Source organism: Manis javanica, chromosome 10 (assembly GCF_040802235.1).
Source record: "Manis javanica isolate MJ-LG chromosome 10, MJ_LKY, whole genome shotgun sequence".
Lineage (NCBI taxonomy): Eukaryota > Metazoa > Chordata > Mammalia > Pholidota > Manidae > Manis > Manis javanica.
The window spans coordinates 59,452,577-59,475,607 of NC_133165.1; the positions used below are offsets into that span (position 1 = coordinate 59,452,577).

Here is a 23,031-nt window from a genome sequence, read left to right on the forward strand (position 1 = left end):
ATTGCAGCCACCGTCACACAAATCTAGATAATGGCACCAGACAGTTCTGCTGGCCATTGTATTCTTCACAGGTCTCTGCTCACAGTAAAATAACAATAAAATTAATTTTTAAAAATTAGTAAATAAAATGACAAGCCTGCTTTACCTATTGGTATCCTTATTTTTATATGCAAATCCATACATCATTCTATTCTCAAACAAGGAGAAGAAAAACAATTTAAATAAAACTAACTTCTATTTAAATTATAAAATAAAAGACCTAAAAGAAGCAGAGTTTTTACTTATATTTCAGAAAGTACACAACATTCAGAACTCCACTGACTAGACTGTGAACACAGGAAAATACAAACATGAAATCACAGGGAGCTGAGTGGGCTTTGCAGCCCAACTTTAAAAGAGCAAAATTCATGTGAGACAGGAGGAAAAAGAGATTTGGTTCTCTCCTCCCTTGAGGCCTGTACCGCCTGACACATATTGTGATTTTGCCTATTACGTGATGGAATGATTTAGAAGCAATCTGTGTATGGTGGAAGAGATGAGACATCGTCAAAAATAATTGCCATTAACCCCCAAACTAACCCTTTCCAAAAGTAACCATGAGGTTCTCAAGAAAAGCTGAAGCACTAGCATGAAGTGATCATTGAGCAGTGTAGTAAGTAGAACAAGACAAGGTCAACCATTTGAAAACAATCCTCAAGAGTGAAGTAAAGCTATCCAGGGGGAACAGAGTGCTGTGCTCTGAGACAAAACTCTAGGGAGGTTCACAACAAATGATGTCACCCAACATATTTTCTTCCATATCCTTTAAATCATGTGTACTCCTACACATGGAAGAAATCCCTTCACTAGTTTTCTAAGATGTTATGGTGGTGATGGCCTTGAAAAAGAAGAGACGGTGGGTAACAGTGAAGATCAGTTGGACCATCCAGAAATTCCATGGGGATGCAGACTATAGACATGAGTAAATTATGTGAGTAATGAGCCTCACCAGAACAGCAGTTGGGTTTAGGTTCCTTGTTAACATTGCCTTTATTGTAGGAACTGTTCATGGGCCTGCTGTAAGGAGGTGCATTCATCGAGACAGGTTTGACAGCATCTCTCTGAGCATGGATATAGGATGCATTTTCAGCATTTCTGTTTTTATAATTGCGATGGTCCCTCATTTTATTTTGGGGATTTGGTGCCTGTACCACTGTAAAAGAAAGGGGGAAGGGAGTGAAAGAAAAAACAAGCTGATTTCTTACCCATAATTAACACATTGCATTTTTAAGTGCTTAACAGCACAATGGGAGACAATATAAGCTAAAAGGACTAAGTTTATTGAAGTTGGGTTGACATCTAAAATGACATCGCACAGTCATGATTAGTTTTTCAGGTAGAAAATACTATTTCATATTTAATCTCTTTTCAAATTATCAAAATATCAAATATAAAAGAAACTTTACCTCTCTGCATTCCTGGGCCAGGAGAGTTCTTTGGTTCATCATAAATCCATTTCCTTTTTTTCACACCTTTAAAATCAGGCTTCCTCACTGGCTGGACATCATACACTTAAAGAAGACACAAATTTTTACAGTTTTTTAAGAGATGCTTTCATCTGAAAATTACTGGAGGTGATAAAACAGACATGTGCATTCACATGTCAAGCAGGAGAAAAAAATAATGCATCACCCTAACACTATTTTTTGGTAGAACCAAGGGTGATTTATTTTAAGTACAAAAAAAAAAACTATCTTGGAAATTGATTGCTGAGAAAACTTTCAATAAGTAGTATTCCTTAGAGGAAAAAATGCTTTTCTCCAAAGGAAAGAATGGATTCTTTTAAAAGAACATACAATTACATTCCCAATGTTGTTTTTGAGTAGTTTTAGACTTGTTATTTTGAACACTACTTAAGAAATTGACTTAAGGCAAAATACCTCTAGTGAATTTTACCTAATTGTTTTGAGATCTTAAGAATTTGGGTGTATGGATAGTTTGGTGAAACAAAACTGAAGAGTCAGATTCTGTATGTGTTAAGATCTATATCATTCATATTTTACTTGCATTATTTACATCAAAAAATATATGTACATGCTCAATTTTCCATGAATTTTTAAGGTATAGTTTTACAGAGAATCTTAAACAATGGTAGAGAGGGGCATTCTTTGTTATTTCTTTGTGTGGAGATCATGAACATTCCCAAGTAACTACTTCGCCAAGGAAATGAACATCAAGTTCTCAATGTGATGACATTAGCTCACTGCAGTGGACTCATCAATCTGTCTTTGCCCTAGTTCTCTACTTCAGCATATGGATTGAGCCTTCAGTGATGCTAGGGTTCACTGCCTCTTCTCCAAATATCACACTCCACCTTTACTCTCAAGCTCCTGCTCCTAGGATTTGGAAACTATGTTTTTGACAAGTAAGCTGGACTTCTTGAAATGAACCATCGTGGGCCTTCCCTTCAGTTCCTCACTGGGATCCAAGAATATTACAGGGGTTCAATAAAATGAAAGAGGGGAAAGAAGGAAAGAGGAAAGGAAATGAAGGAAGATTCATTATTCTTAATTATGTCAAGAGAAGTAGCTCAGAGTACTGAATGGCAAGAAGCCAAATCCAGAAAAATAATCCAAAACATAATAAAAACCTGCCAATATAACCCACTATGGGTTACATTTAAAATGCTATACTAATGAATCTTCTGAAAAGCTGGCATATTATTAATGTTAACACCTAAATTAAACTAGTGGAAAGTATGTAATTTACTAGGACCTACGTCATAATTCATTGTCAGAGTTAGTAGAAGAATATTGGTTTTTAATTCTTGATCCTGAATAATTTCCAAACCTTCCTTTTTTCTTTCATTTTAAAATTCTATTTAAAATAAGCAAAATAAATCCATGGTAAGACAAATATATATATATATATATATATGTATATCTAAGGCCAAAAAGTTATAGAGCTAATGTCTCACTTGAAGAGGGATCCACTCTGCATTTCACCCTGACATTCTCAGTAGCATTTAATCCATGCGTTGTAGGTACTAGCTGGGTAGTTAGGGAACACTCTGGATCAGGATTGTCCTTGTTATCTTTCAAAGCAAATTAAGAAAATAAAATGTCAATATTAGTAGAAGTGTTTCAGTTGGAATTTCACTTTCAAACATATGATGGGTGCACCTCTTTAAATAATATGTATGTATATTAATTTTTACCATGTATCCTTGAAATTCCCTAATTACCACATTAAGTCCCTAAAGCTTGTCATTAACAAAACATTAAAAATTTGAAAATAACAGCCATTATCTTCAATATGTAAATTATATATTTCTGGCAATATTTTTAATCCCTCCAAAGTGTTAAAAGATGATCAATTTTAATAAAGATCAGAGAAGAAATAAACAAAATTGAGAAGAATAAAACAATAGCAAAAATCAACGAAACCAAGAGCTGGTTCTTCGAGAAAATAAACAAAATAGATAAGCCTCTAGCCCAACTTATTAAGAGAAAAAGAGGATCAACACAAATCAACATAATCAGAAATGAGAATGGAAAAATCATGACAGACTCCACAGAAATACAAAGAATTATTAAAGACTACTATGAAAACCTATATGCCAACAAGCTGGAAAACCTAGAAGAAATGGACAACTTCCTAGAAAAATACAACCTCCCAAGACTGACCAAGGAAGAAACACAAAAGTTAAACAAACCAATTACGAGCAAAGAAATTGAAACGGTAATCAAAAAACTACCCAAGAACAAAACCCCGGGGCCGGACGGATTTACCTCGGAATTTTATCAGACACACAGAGAAGACATAATACCCATTCTCCTTAAAGTGTTCCACAAAATAGAAGAAGAGGGAATACTCCCAAACTCATTCTATGAAGCCAACATCACCCTAATACCAAAACCAGGCAAAGACCCCACCAAAAAAGAAAATTACAGACCAATATCCCTGATGAATGTAGATGCAAAAATACTCAATAAAATATTAGCAAACACAATTCAACAGTGTATCAAAAGCATCATACACCATGACCAAGTGGGGTTCATCCCAGGGATGCAAGGATGGTACAACATTCGAAAATCCATCAACATCATCCACCACATCAACAAAAAGAAAGACAAAAACCACATGATCATCTCCACAGATGCTGAAAAAGCATTTGACAAAATTCAACATCCATTCATGATAAAAACTCTCAGCAAAATGGGAATAGAGGGCAAGTACCTCAACATAATAAAGGCCATATATGATAAACCCACAGCCAGCATTATATTGAACAGCGAGAAGCTGAAAGCATTTCCTCTGAGATCAGGAACAAGACAGGGATGCCCACTTTCCTCACTGTTATTTAACATAGTACTGGAGGTCCTAGCCACAGCAATCAGACAAAACAAAGAAATACAAGGAATCCAGATTGGCAAAGAAGAAGTTAAACTGTCACTATTTGCAGATGATATGAGACTGGACATAAAAACCCCTAAAGACTCCACTCCAAAACTACAAGAACTGATATCGGAATACAGCAAAGTTGCAGGATACAAAATTAACACACAGAAATCTGTAGCTTTCCTATACACTAACAATAAATCAATAGAAAGTGAAATCAGGAAAGCAATTCCATTCACCATTGCATCAAAAAGAATAAAATACCTAGGAATAAACCTAACCAAAGAAGTGAAAGACTTCTACAAGTCACTCTTAAGAGAAATTAAAGGGGACACTAATAAATGGAAACTCATCCCATGCTCATGGCTAGGAAGAACTAATATCGTCAAAATGGCCATCCTGCCCAAAGCAATATACAGATTTGATGCAATCCCTATCAAATTACCAGCAACATTCTTCAGTGAATTGGAACAAATAATTCAAAAATTCATATGGAAACACCAAAGACCCCGAATAGCCAAAGCAATCCTGAAAAAGAAGAATAAAGTAGGGGGGATCTCACTCCCCAACTTCAAGCTCTACTACAAAGCCATAGTAATCAAGACAAATTGGTACTGGCACAAGAACAGAGCCACAGACCAGTGGAACAGATTAGAGACTCCAGAAATTAACCCAAACATATATGGTCAATTAATATTTGATAAAGGAGCCATGGACATACAATGGCAAAATGACAATCTCTTCAACAGATGGTGCTGGCAAAACTGGACAGCTACATGTAGGAGAATGAAACTGGACCATTGTCTATCCCCATATACAAAGGTAAACTCAAAATGGATCAAAGACCTGAATGTAAGTCATGAAACCATTAAACTCTTGGAAAAAAACATAGGCAAAAACCTCTTAGATATGAACATGAGTGACCTCTTCTTGAACATATCTCCCTGGGCAAGGAAAACAACAGCAAAAATGAGCAAGTGGGACTACATTAAGCTGAAAAGCTTCTGTACAGTGAAAGACACCATCAATAGAACAAAAAGGAACCCTACAGTATGGGAGAATATATTTGAAAATGACAGATCCGATAAAGGCTTGACGTCCAGAATATATAAAGAGCTCACACGCCTCAACAAACAAAAAACAAATAACCCAATTAAAAAATGGGCAGAGGAACTGAACAAACAGTTCTCGAAAAAAGAAATACAGATGGCCAACAGACACATGAAAAGATGCTTCACATCGCTAATTATCAGAGAAATGCAAATTAAAACTACAATGAGGTATCACCTCACAACAGTAAGGATAGCTGCCATCCAAAAGACAAACAACAACAAACGTTGGCGAGGCTGTGGAGAAAGGGGAACCCTCCTTCACTGCTGGTGGGAATGTAAATTAGTTCAACCATTGTGGAAAGCAGTATGGAGGTTCATCACAATGCTCAAAACAGACCTACCATTTGACCCAGGAATTCCACTCCTAGGAATTTACCCTAAGAACGCAGCAATCAAGTTTGAGAAAGACAGATGCACCCCTATGTTTATCGCAGCACTATTTACAATAGCCAAGAATTGGAAGCAACCTAAATGTCCATTGGTAGATGAATGGATAAAGAAGATGTGGTACATATACACAATGGAATACTACTCAGCCATAAGAAGTGGAAAAATCCAACCATTTGCAGCAACATGGATGGAGCTGGAGAGTATTATGCTCAGCGAAATAAGCCAAGTGGAGAAAGAGAAATACCAAATGATTTCACTCATCTGAGGAGTATAGGAACAAAGGAAAAACTGAAGGAACAAAACAGCAGCGGAATTACAGAACCCAAAAATGGACTAACAGGTACCAAAGGGAAAGGAACTGGGGAGGATGGGTGGGCAGGGAGGGATAAGGGGGGGGAATAAGAAGGGGGGTATTAAGATTAGCATGCATGGGGGGAAGGGAGAAAGGGGAGGGTGGGCTGCACAACACAGAGAGGACAAGTAGTGACTCTACAACATTTTGCTTAGCTGATGGACAGTAACCGTAAGGTGGTTGTTAGGGGGGACCTGATATAGGGGAGAGCATAGTAAACATAGTATTCTTCATGTAAGTGTAGATTAAAAATTAAAAAAAAAAAAAAAGAAAGAAAGAAAGAAAGAAAAGGGGGATTACTCCTTGATAGGCTAAAACTATTGGTAAATCAAAGATTAATGCATGCTTTAAATATCCTTAATGTTGATCACTTAAAGGGTGTCAGATGATCAGCTATGGAGGTACTCTTTTCTGATAATATTCCTTTCTCTTATTAATAAAAAAAAAAAAAGCATTTACTGTGTGCTGACCTCCAATGAGTTCTGCACAGTGGTATAGAGGGCATGTCAAAGTGTGGGCAAAGGGTCTGTTTGTTTCTATGCAGAAGATCAAGGCCTAACTTGGATACCCAGAAAATGAAGTAAGATATGATATGAGGAGGAGCTTCCGGCATCAGCACTCTCTGGAGGACTTGTGCCGGGGGATGATCATCAAAAAGCCTCCACAGGGATCCGGATGATGCTGCGGTTGTGGCTGCATCCAGCCCACCGTCTACTGGACTTGCCATAGGAATGAGGAGGGAGATGTCTAGGCTGGCATGTGCATACAGTGAGACAACGAATTTGACCGGATCTGTACTGTTGGAACTCAACCAGGAGTTGGGAGGGGTGCAAGTTGTAGCACTCCAAAATCTCATGACTATAGACTATCTATGGTTAAAAGAACATATGGGATGTGAACAGATCCCAGAAATGGGCTGCTTTAATTTGTCTGATTGTTCAAGTACAGTTGGACAATATCCATCATATCATAGATAAATTTTCACAAATGCCTAGGGTTCCTAAATGGTTTTCTTGGCTTCACTGGAGATGGCTAGTAATTATAGATTTGCTTTGTTTATGTCACCGTATTCCTATTATGTTAATATGTGTGTGCAAATTAGTTAGTAGTTTAAAACCTATACATACTTAAGGTACTCTACAAGAAGATATGTCAAAGAAATAATCAATCCTCCCATGTTTCCTTCCATATGCTACATCTATAGCTTTTCTTCTTCCTTTCTAATTACAACCCTTAAATAGAATTCGTGCCTCATATCGAATTTACCGAGTATCATAATTCCTCCAGGTGGTAAAGATACCTCGAGACAAGTGCTGGACATAGAAGCCACAGGGCATAAATCTGCAAAGAAGTAAAAAGCTAACCTTTTCAAACAATATGGCTTCTCTCTCACTTACCAACTTTACATTTCCCTGTATGGCCCCGGAAGATGACTGGTTAGCCAGAGACGAGTAAGATTCCTCAAGGGAGGAACAACCTAAGACAGGCACAGTCGCAGGGGGGCCATCAGGTGAGAATTTGGGGATCAACAGAGGTGAGGCTCAGAACCTCACCCCCCCTGCTTTGAGAGAAATCTTCTGCATCCGTGGATGTCTTGCTGCCCTTGTCTAGCCTGGATTAATACTTAGTCCATAGGTACACACCTGATCATCTATATTTGCCCTCTTACAGCACTAAACTATGTTTTCTACCTTTATCTTGCATCTACCTACCACTTCAGCATTTTATTAAAAATAAAAATAATAATAATAATAGAGGGAGAAATGTGGGATCAACATATAAATGAAGTACAAAAATCAAATGAATATTCATATTTGACCTGATTGTTTATAGGTCATAATGAGTGATCAAAACCGAAAGTTTCTGTGATGAATGCCCTTGTACTGTTCACCATGTAAGAACTTATTCACTATGTAAGAATTCGTTCACCATGTAAGAACTTGTTCGTTATGCTTCAGAAGATTGGAGACTGAAGAGAATTAGGCTTGAGATGGATTAATGATTGTACATTGAGCATTGACCCCCCCCTATACTGAATTTTATTGTTGTTAACAACCATTTGATCAATAAATATGAGAGATGCCCTCTCAAAAAATAAATAAATAAATAAATAAATAAATAAACATAAAAAACATTTCTGAAAAGGAAGAATTTGATCCAATTCAAGATAAAAGAAGAAAGAACCCGTAGCTTGAGGAACGGATTCTATGAAAAATATTTACAAATTCAGGGAAAACAATTTACACACAAAAGGCTTAAGTGCAAAACTTCAATTGCATAGTCCCGATTAACTCCTGTAAGAAAGTCTCCATTAAGAACCGTCTCAGCTATAAGTGACAAATAAATATAAACACACACACACACACACACACACACAAAAAGATGATCAATTTAACATCAAATGGTCTGATTTTAATTAAAGTTCCAGAAATATTTAAAATGTAACAACTTTCACATATTCTATGCTTACAGCTGGGCCATCCAACAGAGCTTTCTACAACGATGGAAACATTCTAAACCCGTGCTCTCTGAAATGATTGCCACCAGTCACATGTGGATGCTGACACTTGGAATTTGGCTAGTGCAAACTGAAGAGCTGAACTTTTCAATTTTACTTCATTTTGATTAGCTTAAATTTACACAGCCACACGTGGATTGTGGCTATCATTATTGGTGTAGTGAGAGTTTTTGTTTTTATTTTTCCTTTTGATGGTTTGGGCAGACTTTCCCATCTCTGAATGAGAAAGAGGAAGATAGATTTACAAGTAATTTTCCATAAGAATAATTTGGACACAAGTGCCTTAATCTATTTTTGAGGACATTTATTTAACAGTGGAGAAACAGTAGGTGAAATTGGTTAATATTTGAATGGAGAGTATGTGAAGCCATCCTACCATCCAATTACAGGACTGGAATACTTTTAGTCTGTGAGTAAGCTGCTCAGTAGAGAGGTACCAGCTGGGATTTTGTAAGCATAGTAAGAGCAGAACTATAGAAGATGAGAAGAGAGAACTATAGAAGATGTATTTTATTATCATATCTCTTGATTAGTAATAAACCAAAACTAGTAATAATTATAAATGGGGATGTCATGAGATTAATACTCTTCACAGTATTGAAAAAAAAACTTTCTAAGAAAATTCAATCATACTGAGTATTTGAAGTTGGAAAAGAAACTAAAGTTAGGACTTGGTATTACCATTTGAGAGAACTAAGACCTGCAGAGCTAGCAAGACTCGTATGAAGTCCAACAGTCCAGTATTTCAGATAAGGACATTAGCTAAAAAAAAAAAGTCCCATTGTCAAACAATTAGGGACAGAGTCAGGGAACCTTAAGGCTCTTAACTCTTCTTATTTAGTGCATTTAGTAGTAATATATTTTTATTTATTACCTTGCCTCTTGTATTGGTTTCTAAAGCAGTCTAACTTTATGAATAACTTGTCTATTCAAATTACAAATGGATTAAAATTATAGAATGATTAATTACCTTCAGTATCTGAATGTTTTGACATGGTGATTTCTTTTTTTTCAGTTAAAGCTTTACTTTTGTCTAATCCAAGAACTATGATCCTCCGTCGGACGTAGCAGTCACCTCCTAGGACAACACCTTACTGTCAGTGGCAGTGATGGCAGTAAGTTGTACAAAGCCATCTTTCAACACAGGATTATCCACCCCCTACAATATCCCTTTTGCCCACTTTTGCCCACTTCTCAGTGATACCATCCCAATCTCTATTCATATCATATATGTTTAGATTAATACATGTGCAAATTTGAATATGAATATTCAATATGTACACTTGCATACAGATAATTTGCAAGAAAATTCATAGTCAGCACATTTTCCTTTAATGTATAACAATCTTTATTTCCACCTCTTCCACCCTGTAGAGATACAGTAAATATAATTAATCTTTCATATAATATCTTCAGAAATATGAAAGCAGTTTTTAATGCTCCTTAAAGGTCTTCTACTTTTCAGAATAAAAATCCATAGTTGATTTAAATATTACTTATATACTAAATTTTCAGATCCTTCACCATACAAGTTACCCTTCCTAACATAAAATATGTTTCAAGTAGGCTTCTTTAAAAGTGACACCAAATATGGACTACATTATGCAGAAATCAGTGGAACTGCTATAATAATAGCTCACATTTTTCTATTTGTCAGAGACTCTGTTGAGTACTTTAAATGACCTACCACATTTCATTATCTTCCTATAGTACTAATAATAATTCAATGTGAGTTTACTTTAGCTATTTGGTAGCTGAAGATGTTACTGACTCATTTGAAACTCTGTGGCCGACAAAAAATACTTTTTTCTTCACCATCTCTATCATGTCAGCTCTTTCCCAATTTTAAGAAAACCTGCCATGAATATCTTGAAACTAAATAAATGCAAGACTTTATGTTCATCCTTGTGTGAGTTTACCTTGTTAAATTTGACTCATTTTTCCAGCATATTAACTTCTAGTCATCTCTAAATTTTAAATACGTGTTCCCCATTTATCCATTCAGTTGTTTAAACATAAAATTATTTATTCTACAAATATGAATGGCATGTAAATCATGTACCAGATAGTCTACTGCAGGGATTCATTTACAGCAATTGATTATATATAGTTCTTGGCCCCAAGGAGCTTACTCAAACCCAGCAATAAAAATGTCAAAAAGATTTTGAAGAAACTAAGTTAGTTATGAGAGAGAAAATTCAAACTCATTTTTCAATATGATGATATATTCAGAATCAGCCAGTAATAAATTAACTCACCTCCATTTTCAAAAGCAGCAAGGTTAGTCCTTGGTTTTCCATCCAATGATGCTTTCATCTCCCCTTGTTTTTCACATAGGCTAAATTTTTTTGGAACTGTAAGACCGTCCCCTAGAAGTTTTTTAAAAAAGAAAATATCATCCTGGGAACTACTACATGCTTACATAAGTTTTGATAGATTCATGATGATAGTAAAATCCTAAAGGTTAATGCACATGTTGTTTGCATGGTGATATGATGAAAAGTAGATTTATAAATACATAAATTTTAGGCAAATGTTTTAATTATCAGGAAAGCAGCAAGCAAATTTATTTGCATGTGTGGATAATTTAGCAAATGGCAATTTAAAAATTCAAGCCTTCTAACACTATAGTTTGTACATAATACATTTAGTCTATTTGATTTGTTTTTCACATAATGAATTGTGATACTTCTTTTGTTTTTATTTATATACCATGAAAAGAAAATGAGTAAAAGCTATTTGCGTCTAATACTGACTAAAAAATGCTAACTGAACTGTGGTAATTAAATAAGTTTCACCATTTTTCTTATGTATCTCTAGATAATTTTCTTATAAAATAAACTGTTAAAAGGAGAATAAAAGAGAAATGAAATTCTAATACCACATGTTATTCTGGATTGGATTCTAAACCAGAAAACTCTACTTCTATTACACAGGGAGAATTGCTTCAAAATAAATATGTAAGCATAAAGGCAAATTATTTACAGAATTGCTGCATGGGATGTAGTGTCACCATATGTTTATGAAGGCTCCTCATTCTGTGGCATCTCTGGGAAAGCATAATTATATTAAGAGCAGCTTTTCATGTTAAAGTTGCGGTCATCTGAGAAAAGCACTTCATTCTCAGTCTCAATTCTGATGTCTTGTCATTTAACTCTAGTGTACATCTTACTAAATAATTCACAGCCTATTGGACTGAGTATCCTTTACAAATCACCTTGAAGTGCTGCCTTGTCATCCTTACCTTCTTGCAATTCACTGCCATTTTCCAAAGGCTTTTCTAATTCTTTTTCTGCTGTAGAAGTTAGGCTTTTTGATGATGAAATATCTGGAGAAGTATAAAATCTGTAGTATTCACCTAATCTCCCATAAGAAAAGGGATAGTTAGTATATCTGTCACATCGAATATTAGAAAAATCCACAAATGTTTGATTTCTTACCAGATTTAAAACATATCTCCTTTATTGCTCTTTCTTCTTCAATTTCTTCAGGGGTCCTTGTCCATAAACTAGATACATCTATAGGATATATTTTTAAATTAAATTGTTCCAAAGCCAAATAATCTGAAAATTTATAAACCATAATGAAAAATCCCAAATATTGTTTTCATAGATGGATTACTGTTTTTAAATCTTTGAAATCAGTAATTTGCATACGGCAAATGTTTCTAATTGCTGTTTTTCATGTATTAGAATCAGTTGAGAGAAATGAAATGCCTAATCACACATTAGGCATCTGAGATGAGAAGCAGGAGGGATAGCCTCGCTGAGATCATGTTCTTCGGAGGAGGATGTGAGTTTGGGGGATGCGGAGCTACAGCAGTAACATAAAGGAATGAGTAGTTCTGTGTATTACTGAGCACAGAGGCTGTGGTGGTCTGGAGCCCATAGGATGTGTTCAAGGGCAGGAAGGAAGAGTCTACTTTTCTGCATGTTTCTCTTGTTTGTATGCATCTACTGGCACCACAGTTTTGTGATGATATGGGAAGAATAGGATGCACTAGCCTGCAGAAAACCTGGGTTCTAATGCTGTTTTTAATTTGGCAAGGTTTCCTTGGGTTAATACAGACGGTAGCCTTTATAAACTATAAAATAGATGAGACAGATGTAAGCATATATCAGACAGAAGGATATGTCAATATTCAGTTACATATAAATAAAAGATATACAAATCAATTTTATCAATGTTCAGTTATATATAAATAAAAGAGGTTATTAGTATCCCTATGAAAAACTGTACATATTTAAACATGAGATCTGTCTCCCAGCTATTATACAAAAACCTTCCAGTCCAAAAGAGCATAAGCATGCGTAGACATAGAACAAATTAGAACATAACGATTTTAATATGCTTAATAAAATAAAATTAAAGCCATTTTCACACCCAAATCTGCCTTATATATCATGAACCTCTAACAGTTAAACAAATGTATGAAATATTATGAGGTCTTTTAATGTGCATTGTAAATCTGAGAAAAGGCTTACTAACCATTTTGTTCATCATCTTCCTCCTCTTCTTCCTCAAAGTTAATTTTTATAACTAAAGGATCATGAATGGGTAGTGATATATTCCTCTGAGGTTTCAGGGATTCCTGACTCTGGGTTGGGGGTGGAATTCCTTGCTGAGTTTCTTCCTGTAGTCTAATACCTACGAAGAAAATGCAACATTTCAGGCTTTTCAAGATACATATTATGCACATGTTCAATGATCAACCATTGTTCTCCTGATTAGCTACATAATTTGTTAAAAAAAAGATGTGTCTCCTTATTTCTGCAAAGGTTATTAAACAAACTTACAAAAATGTCAACAATTTGCTAGTTCATAGGCTTTAGGTGGTAATTATAACCATAATTTAGTTATATAATAATACCAAATTTTTTATATAAATGCAAAGTATTATTACTGTATTCTTACATTAGATTTGTGGGATGAAGACAACCAATTGCATTACAACAAATTAAAAAAGACAAATTTACATAGGCATAGCTTATAATGGTAGAATATGTATGTCCAAAAAAGGAAAAATAATCCAATGGTTCTCATTTTCTGTGGCTTGGGGCATGATTTCTTGAAAGTAAGAAGAATGATATTTTCAAATTCTTCTATTAGCCACACTGCAGATTGGCCAAAGTCATAGATTATATTTAAATGTTCTACAACCTTCAAAACCAACCTGCAAATAACAGAAAAAGCTAGAGAACACTTGTGTCTTCTATTATTGCTAACTCAGCTCCCGTTGTTTTCTAAACCAGTAGTTAACAAATCTGGCTAATTATCAGAACCAACTAAAGAAATTATTCAAAACATCTTTCAGGTCTCTGCTTCTGAACTACTGATTCAGCAGGTCTACATTAAAGCCTGAAAATCTGATAGTATTTTTTTAAATGTTTTAAGTAATTATGAAATCAGCCAAGTTTAGAAACCACTGCCCCAAATCAATGATCATTTTAGCAGGGTCCTGGGTTATAGGAAGCCTTTGGTGGATATGCCATCTCAGTAATTTGAAGTAAATCAACCCTATTCCAGATTCTCAATTTCCACACATTTTTCCTTTAAAATTGGTTTGCTTGAGAACAGACCTGAGTTCACAAAAACCTTTCCTCCAATATACAAAAAAAGAGTCCTACCCTTCACACATGTCAAAATTTACTATAGTACATTGACCAAAAAAGAAATCTTCCTTTACTGCTTAATCAAACTTCCATGAACCAGTAGGGCTTTCTCCAGTATCTTGATTTATATGACATTTCTACCAGTAGAAAATCATGATGTGGTAGGCAGAACAATGGCCCCAAACACATCTATGTCCTAATCCCTGGAACCTGTTTATATACTAGGTTCTGTGGGAAAGAGAAATTAAGGATGCAGATGTATTTAAGGATGCAGCTATCTTAAATTGGCAGGTTACCCTGGATTATTCAGGTAGGCCCAATCAAAAGGGTCCTTAAAAGTGGAAAAGAAAAATGGAGGAAGAAAGCCAGGAAAAGAGATGTAACAATTGAAGCTAGGTCAGAGTGATGCAGTGTCAGAAGGAGTTTACTACTCATTGCTGACTCTAAAGGTAGAGGAAGGGGGCGTGAACCAAGAATACAGACGTTCTCTAGAAACCAGAGAAGGCAAGGAAACAGACTCCCTCCCAGAGTCTCCAGATGGAATATAGCCCTTAATTTTAATCCAGACAAATCTGCACCGAATTTCTAAGCTATAGAACTACAAGACAATAAACTTGAAGTGTTGAATCTACTTGGTTAGTGATAATTTATTACAGCAGTGATAGAAAATGAATTCACATGGTATTAGAAATAGTGGTATTCATGTTGGAATGTTCTGAATTCAAATACACTGTCATAGTTTAGAATTTTTGTTGAAAAATTTCCTTCTTCTATTTCTGAACTATTGTCAAATAATATATTACTCTTGAAGAAAAGTCTCATACATCAATGATATGAGAGCACTAATAAGAAACTCTAAAGGGAAGACATGGTTTTAAACAAACCTTCTTAGCTATTCTTAGTGTTTTCCAATAATTATCATCAGTTGCAAAGAAAAGCTGCACTAAATATTCTAAACAATAAATGTTAGTCACATTTTTTAAAAGCTTTATTGAGATATAATTTGAGTACAAGTCACTCATTTAAGTGTTCAGTTGAATAGTTTTAGTATATTCATAGAGTTGTTCAACCATCATCATGATCAATTTTAGGACATTTGATCATCCCATAAAGAAACCCAAACCCTTCAGCAGTTAGTCTTCATGTTTTCCCAATGTCCCCAGCCCTACACAAGCACTAATATACTTAGTTTCTATGGATTTGCCTATTCTGGATATTTCATGTAAGTGGAATCATACAGTATGTGGTCTTTTCTACATGATTTCTTCCACTTACCATAGTATTTTCAAGCTATATCCATGCTGTCATCTATAATAATACTTCGTCCCATTTTATAGTCAAATATACCACAATTTATCCATTCATCACAGGATGATACTTGGGTTGTTTCCACTATATGGGCTGCTATAATATAGATAAACATTTGTGTTCAAGCTTTTGTGTAGATGTATGTTTTGCTTCTCTGAGGTATACACCCAGGAGTGGAATAGCTTGGACATATGGTGACTCTATGTAGCCTTTTGAGGAACTGCCAGGCTGTTTTCCAAAGAAGCTGTACCATCCTACCTGCAATGTATGAAGATTCCAATTTCTCCACGCCCTTATCAACACTTGTTATCCTTTTGATTAAATCATCCCAGGGCATATGAAATGGTGTCTCATTGTGGTTTTAACTTATATTTATCTAATATTAATGATGATGAGCATCATTTTATGAGTTTACTGGCCACTTATATATATTTGAGAAATGTCAATTCAGATTCTTGCCCATTTTTAAATGGAATTGTCTTTATATTACTTCTATCACCGTGGTTCTCAGAGATGATTTTGCCACTGCCACAGTAGGACATATTTGGCAATGGCTAAATGTAGTTTTGTCTGGGAAGATGCAAATGGCATCTTGTAGGTGGAGGCCAAGATCCTTCTAAACATCCTGCAATATGTACGACAAAGAAATATCCGGTCCCAAATGTTGGTAGTGCCAACACAAAGAAACCTGTTACATCGGGTTCTCTGTGAATTATTGTGCCCGTTAATCCCCTTCTCCCTTCCCACTTGCCCTCCCCAACCCTTTCCCTTTGGTAACAACTAAGCCTTTCTCAGTGTCTGTGAGTTTACTGCAATTTTGTTCCTTTTGTTTTGCTTTGCAGTTATTTGGTATTTGTCTTTCTCTACATGGCTTGTTTCACTGAGCATAATATCCTCCAGGTCCATCCATGTTGTTGCAAATGGTAGGATTTGTTTCTTTCTTATGGCTGAATAGTATTCCATTGTGTATATGTACCACCTCTTCTTTATCCATTCATCTACTGGTGGACACTTAGGTTGCTTCCATATCTTGGCTATTGCAAATAGTGTAGCAATAAACATAGGGGTGCATATGTCTTTTCAGATCAGGGAACTTGTTTTCTTTGGGTAAATTCCGTGAACTGGAATTACTGGGTTAAATGGTATTTCTATTTTTAGTTCTTTGAGGAACCTCCATATTGATTTCCACAACAGTTGAACCAATTAACATTCATACCAACAGCATAGGAGGGTTCCCCTTTCTCCACATCCTAATCAGAATTTGTTGTTTCTTGTCTGTTGGATGTTGGCCATCTTAACTGGTGTCAGGCAGTATCTCATTATGGTTTTAACTTGCATTTCCCTGATAATTAGCAATGTAGAACATCTTTTCATATGCCTGTTGGTCATCTGAATTTCTTCTTTGGAGAAGTGTCTGTTCATATTCTCTGCCCAGTTTTTAATAGGGTTATTTGTTTCTTGGGTGTTGCGGCATTTGAGTTCTTTATATATTTTAGATGTTAACCCCTTATGGGATAAATCATTTATGAATATATTCTCCCATATTGTAGAAGCCTTTTTGTTCTGCTGATGGTGTCCTTTGCTGTACAGAAGCATTTTAGTTTGATGTAGTCCCATTTGTTCATTTTTGCTTTTGTTTCCCTTGCCCGAGGAATGTGTTCAGGAAAAAGCTGCCTGTGTTTATATTCAAGAGACTTTTGCCTATGTTTTCTTCTATGAGTTTTATGGTTTCATGACTTAATTCAGGTCTTTGATCCATTTTGAGTTTACTTTTGTGTATGGAGTTAGACAATAATCCAGTTTCATTCTCTTAACATGTAGCTGTCCAGTTTTGCCAATGCCATTTGTTAAAGAGGCTGTCATATCCCCATTGTGTATCTATGGCTCTTTTATCATATATTAATGGACCATATGGGTGGGTTTATATCTGGGCTCTTTATTCTGTTCCATTGATCTATGGGTCTGTTCTTGTGCCAGTACCAAATTGTCTTGATTACTGTGGCTTTGTAGTAGAGCTTGAAGTTGGGGAGCATAATTCCCCCAGTTTTATTCTTCCTTCTCAGGATTGCTTTGGTTCTTCAGGGTCTTCCATGGTTCCATATGAATTTTAGAACTGTTTGTTCTAGTTCATTGAAGAATGCTGTTGGTTTTTTGATAGGGTATTGCATTGAATCTGTACATTGCTTTAGGCAGAATGGCCATTTCACAATATTAATTCTTCCTATCCATAAGCATGGCCTGTATTTCCATTTATTGTTGTCTTCTTTAATTTCTTTCATCAATGTCTTCTTTTCAGGGTATAGGTCTTTCATCTACTTGGTTAGGTTTATTCCTAGGTATTTTATTCTTTTTGATGCAATTATAAATGGAGTTATTTTCCTACCTTTTCTTTCTGCTAGTTCATCATTAGTACATAGGAATGCAACAGATTTATGCATATTGATTTTGTATCCTGCAACTTCGCTGAATTCAGTTATTAATTCTAGTAGGTTTTTGGTGGATTCCTTAGAGTTTTCTATGTACAATATCACGTTGTCTGCAAATAGTGACAGTTTAACTTCTTCGTTACCAAACTGAATGCCTTTTATCTCTTTGTGTCATCTGATTGCTGTGGCTAGGACCTCCAGGTATGTTGAATAAAAATGATGAGAGTGGGCATCCTCGTTTTGTTCCCAATCTTAGAGGAAAAGGTTAAAGCTTTTAGCCATTAAATATGCTGGCTGTGGGTTTGTTGTATATGGCCTTTATCATGTTGAGGTATGTACCCCCATATCTATTTTGTTAAGAGTTATCATGAATCGATATTGAATATTTTAAATGATTTTTTAGAATCTATTGACATGATATGTCATTTTTGACCTTCTTTTTTTATGTGATGTATGATATTGATTGATTTTTTAATATTGCACCTTCCTTGCATCCCTGGAATAAATCCTGCTTGGTCATGATGGATTATCTTTTTGATGTATTTTTGAATCTGGTTTGCTAATGTTTTGTTGAGGATTTTTACATCCATGTTCTTCAGGGATATTGGTCTGTAATTTTCTTTTTTTTGTGGTATCTTTGGCTGGTTTTGGTATTAGAGTGATGTTGGCCTCATAGAATGAGTTTGGAAGTATTCCCTCCTCTTCTACTTTTTGGAATACTTTAAGAAAGGTTGGGTAAAATTCAGCTGTGAAGCCATCTGGTTCTGGAATTTTGTTCTTAGGTAGTTTTTGATTACCAATTTAATTTCATTGCTTTTAATTGGTAGGTTCTCTGTTTTTTTATTTTATTTATTTTTCTTCAAATATTGAGTGCAAATCTTTTATTAGGATCATATCACCACATAAGAAAATATCTTTTTATTCTGTGGCTTATCTTTTTATCCTTTTAATGGTGTATGGTGAATGGAAATATTTATTTTAATATATCCAAATTTACTCATTCTTTCTTTAATAATTTTTCTGTGTCCTTATTACCTGCTGAAACCTTTACAAATTAGGTTTAATATACCTAGAATTGATTTTTAGATACAGTATAAGAGTAGTCCATTTTTCCCTCCTTAACTGAAAAGGCCATCCTTTACTCATTGCTCAACCATGCTACCTGTTACAAATCAAGTATTCATCTCTGCAAGAATATTTTTCAGCTTTTCATTGTGTTCCACCTGTCAATTTGTTTAGCCATTGGCCAATACTACACTGTCCTAAAGCCTATCACTTTTTAGGTTTTCATATCTTATTGAACAAGTCCTATCATTTTATTGTTTTTGAAGCAGTCTTGACTATTCTTGGTTCTGAACTTCCATACAAATTTTAGGACCTGTTTGAATTTTTATTGAGATTATTTTTCTTATATTTATTTACATAGATGATGAGTATCAAACCACTATGGCAATTCAAATGTCACTGGAATGAAATTTTTATTGTTAAATGTCAGTAATGGAAAAAGGTCAAATACATCCTTTACAACTATTTAAATTTATGATGAGTTCAGTTAGTGAAAAATATTTTATGGAATAGTTCATTAAAAATAAAGACCACTTCTTATTATACTTTACGATTCAGTGCATATCAGAAGGAAAAATTGATAGTATGGGAAAGATAGCACATTAAATGACCAGAAACTACACAGTTAGAAATATGGAATAAGAAATTCAGGTGAATTACTTGGTAATAAAGTAATGCCAAAAAAACCTTCATTCAAATAGTGGTTAAGTTTACCTCTCTATAATGGTTCAAACAATGGTGTGCTGAGAACTTTGGTACTTATCATTATGCCTTTGTTGATCTGCAGTAACTTTCCCTTGACAGCCCATAGACTGAAGGGTTTGCATTTTAAGGAACAACGATAATGTACTTCCCATGAATTTTACAGAAATGGATAACTTTTGTCACCTTGATTTTTCTACCCAAAGTGTAGCTTCATGCCGCTATCATCAACTGCAGTGTGTTCAGATATATCACATCTAACTTTTTGAAAAAGGTATTTCTTTTTATTTTGGTATCATTAATCTACAATTACATGAGCAACATTATGTTTACTAGACTCCTCTCATCATCAAGTCCGCCCCCTCACATACCCCATTACAGTCACTGACCATCAGTGTAGTAAGATGCTATAGAATCACTACTTGTCTTCTCTGTGTTGCACAGCCCTCCCCATGCCCCCACTACATTATGTGTGCTAATTGTAATGCCCCCCCCTTTTTTGCCCCCTTCTCCTCCCTTCCCACCCATCCTCCCCAGAGTCTTTCCCTTTGGTAACTGTTAGTTCATTCTTGTGTTCTGTGAGTCTGCTGCTGTTTTGTTCCTTCAGTTTTTTCTTTGTTCTTATACTCCACATATGAGTGAAATCATTTGGTACTTGTCTTTCTCCACCTGGCTTATTTCACTGAGCATAATATCCTCTAGCTCCATCCATGTTGTTGCAAATGGTAGGATTTGTTTTCTTTGAAAAAGGTAGTTTTTATATTATGAAGTAAACATGATTGTTTGTTTTTGCTTGCCACAATGTTATTCCTTCTCTTATTTTAGGTAAAGGACATAAACTTTCCTTTAGAGAATCACCTTTTTCCCATCTTCAAGTTATTTGAGTGAGGATGACATCTTAGACCCAAGACTAGCCATTCCCATGACCTAAACAGTTGTTAGGGTTGAACATGTTTCCCTGCCTCACCAGATGAAGTTCAAAGTTAAGGCTTTAAATGGAAAAATATTTATTTCTTCTAAAGTTTACTTAGAATGATGATGATAATGATGAAAATACAAGTGTTTACTCTCTGCCAGGTACTCTTCTAAACTATTAATGTTGGCTATCAATTCTTAAATACCTAAAACAATCCCATGACAGATATTTTCACTGCCTATTATGCAGATAAAGAATCTGGGCCACAGACATTAAGTTGCCCAAGGTTACAGTGACAAGTATGTGGCAAGCTGATGTTTTTAAACCCAGTCTGACACAGAGTTAGTTCTCCGTCTTTACTTATCCTGCCTCTGGGATCTACATCAGAGGCTCCTGGGGCAACCTCAGTACATGAGGAATGTTGTCTAGCCTGGAGCCATGCAATGGCAAAGGAAACCCTGGATCCAGCCTAGTCTGACATCAGCTCTGTCCCTAATCTCTTCAGTTACATGAGCCAATAACTTCTAGTTTTCCCTTAAATCAGATTGGCTTTCTCTTAAGATCAGGGGTATGCTGGGGTGGGATCAGACCAATATATGGGAACAGATTGCTAAATTTTCAGGCATTTTGTAAACCAATTGATGTTACATTTGTAGTGAAATCATCTATGGCAACATATTTCCTCCATGGAAACTTACAAATGCAGCCTTTTTTCTGTTTGTTTTTGGTAGAGTGGACATGGGTAGGAGAGCCAGTTTTAAACATTTAACAGGGCACCACTGCTTATAACCAAGACAGTCTTGTTTAGTACATATGATAGACTACTGTGTCATGCCCAGACATTTAAAAAATGAAAAACTGCTCTGTCTGCTTTGTCAAATTTCTAAACAAATTATTTTCAAATAGATGCCTTGTATGCTATCATCTAATGCAATGTTTCTTGCTATAAATCCCTTCCATAGCTAGAACATAAAGCAGAGGTAAAAAATATAATTTATAAGAATCTTTTGCATTAACAATTCAATTATTTTTAACTAAGTTAGTTGTTTTTCCCATTGCTTCCCTATACTTCCCATTGCTTGAAAGTGTAAGAAAGTACTTATTTTTATATAATTTCTAGAGCAGGGGTTCTTCAATTCTTTTTAGTCAATTCTCATTAATTTGTTAAGAGCACGCACATGTCATGGTTTGTCTAGCACATGAGAAACACATGCATAGATTTTTAAATATACTTATTTCATCTTTGTAGTTTTATTGACAAACTAATTTAACTGGGAGTAAACAACCAAAAAATTCCCACTGAAGGGAGATTCTGCAAAGTAACTGTCCTGAAAACTTTAAAATGTCAATGACATGGAAGGAAAAAAAATACAAGGAAATATAGATATTAAAGAGAGATGACAACTAACTGTAACAAATGATACCTAATTGAATCCTGGATTGGCAGACAAAACACAACAAACAACTATAAGACTACACTGTGCAACACATGATCCTGGAAACTTGACAGCTTGATAGAAATTCAGTATCTCAGGCCCCAGCCTTGACATGCTAAATCAGACTGCAATTTCACTAGATCTCCAGGTGATCCCCATGAATATCAAATTTGGAGAAGTACTGCTATAATGATCATTGTTGACAACTAGGGAAATTTGAGGATAGACTGGATCTTAGATATTAGTATTGTATCATTGTTAAATTTCCTGTAAATGAGGGTCATGTGTAGTGTAGTTATGGAGCTGCTGAAGTAGTTAGGGATGAAGTGTCAGGATGTTTGTAACTGACAAATAGTTCAAGAAAAGAAGGTATATGCATGTATATGTACTTGTACATTATATGAACATGTATGTATGCAATAAAGGAAAAAGAGAAAGTAAATGACAAAATGTTTATTGGCAAATCTGTTGATGAGCATGTGGATAGGTGGTCATTGAACTATTATTGCAACTTTTTTGTAGGTTAAAATTTTTTTGAAATGAAAAGTTGGAGGAGAAAAAGTACACTGATGTCTGAGCTCCAGCATTCATCAATTTAATTGGTGGCCTTGGTGGTGATCGGGAGTTGTTTTGGGTTTTTTAATTTTTTATCTTTGTTATTGTTAGTTATTGTTGTGTTTTTAAGCTCCTTAGGTGAATCTAATTGGGAGGCAGAATTGAGGACCTCTGGATTGTGTGAACACCAGATGGAGTACTGGGGCTTCTGGGCTTCAGATGATTAAGGAAACAAGTTCCACTGATGTATGGCCAGAAA

At 35.3% G+C, this 23,031-nt stretch overlaps 1 protein-coding gene across 3 annotated transcripts in view; it reads right to left on the reverse strand.

The window, feature by feature from the left end:
• The window catches only part of LOC108392737 (uncharacterized protein C12orf50 homolog), a 40,435-nt gene that overhangs the window by 4,067 nt on the left and 13,337 nt on the right, over positions 1-23,031 (reverse strand). For all 3 annotated transcript variants that reach the window (XM_037024265.2, XM_073215559.1, XM_073215560.1), the window contains exons 4-11: positions 13,241-13,399; positions 12,193-12,270; positions 11,997-12,110; positions 11,011-11,121; positions 9,723-9,830; positions 2,957-3,073; positions 1,446-1,550; positions 989-1,192 (exon numbers count right to left, since the gene is read on the reverse strand). In XM_037024265.2, the coding sequence (XP_036880160.2) occupies positions 989-1,192; positions 1,446-1,550; positions 2,957-3,073; positions 9,723-9,830; positions 11,011-11,121; positions 11,997-12,110; positions 12,193-12,270; positions 13,241-13,399 (996 nt within the window). The remainder of the gene's footprint in view (positions 1-988; positions 1,193-1,445; positions 1,551-2,956; positions 3,074-9,722; positions 9,831-11,010; positions 11,122-11,996; positions 12,111-12,192; positions 12,271-13,240; positions 13,400-23,031) is intronic.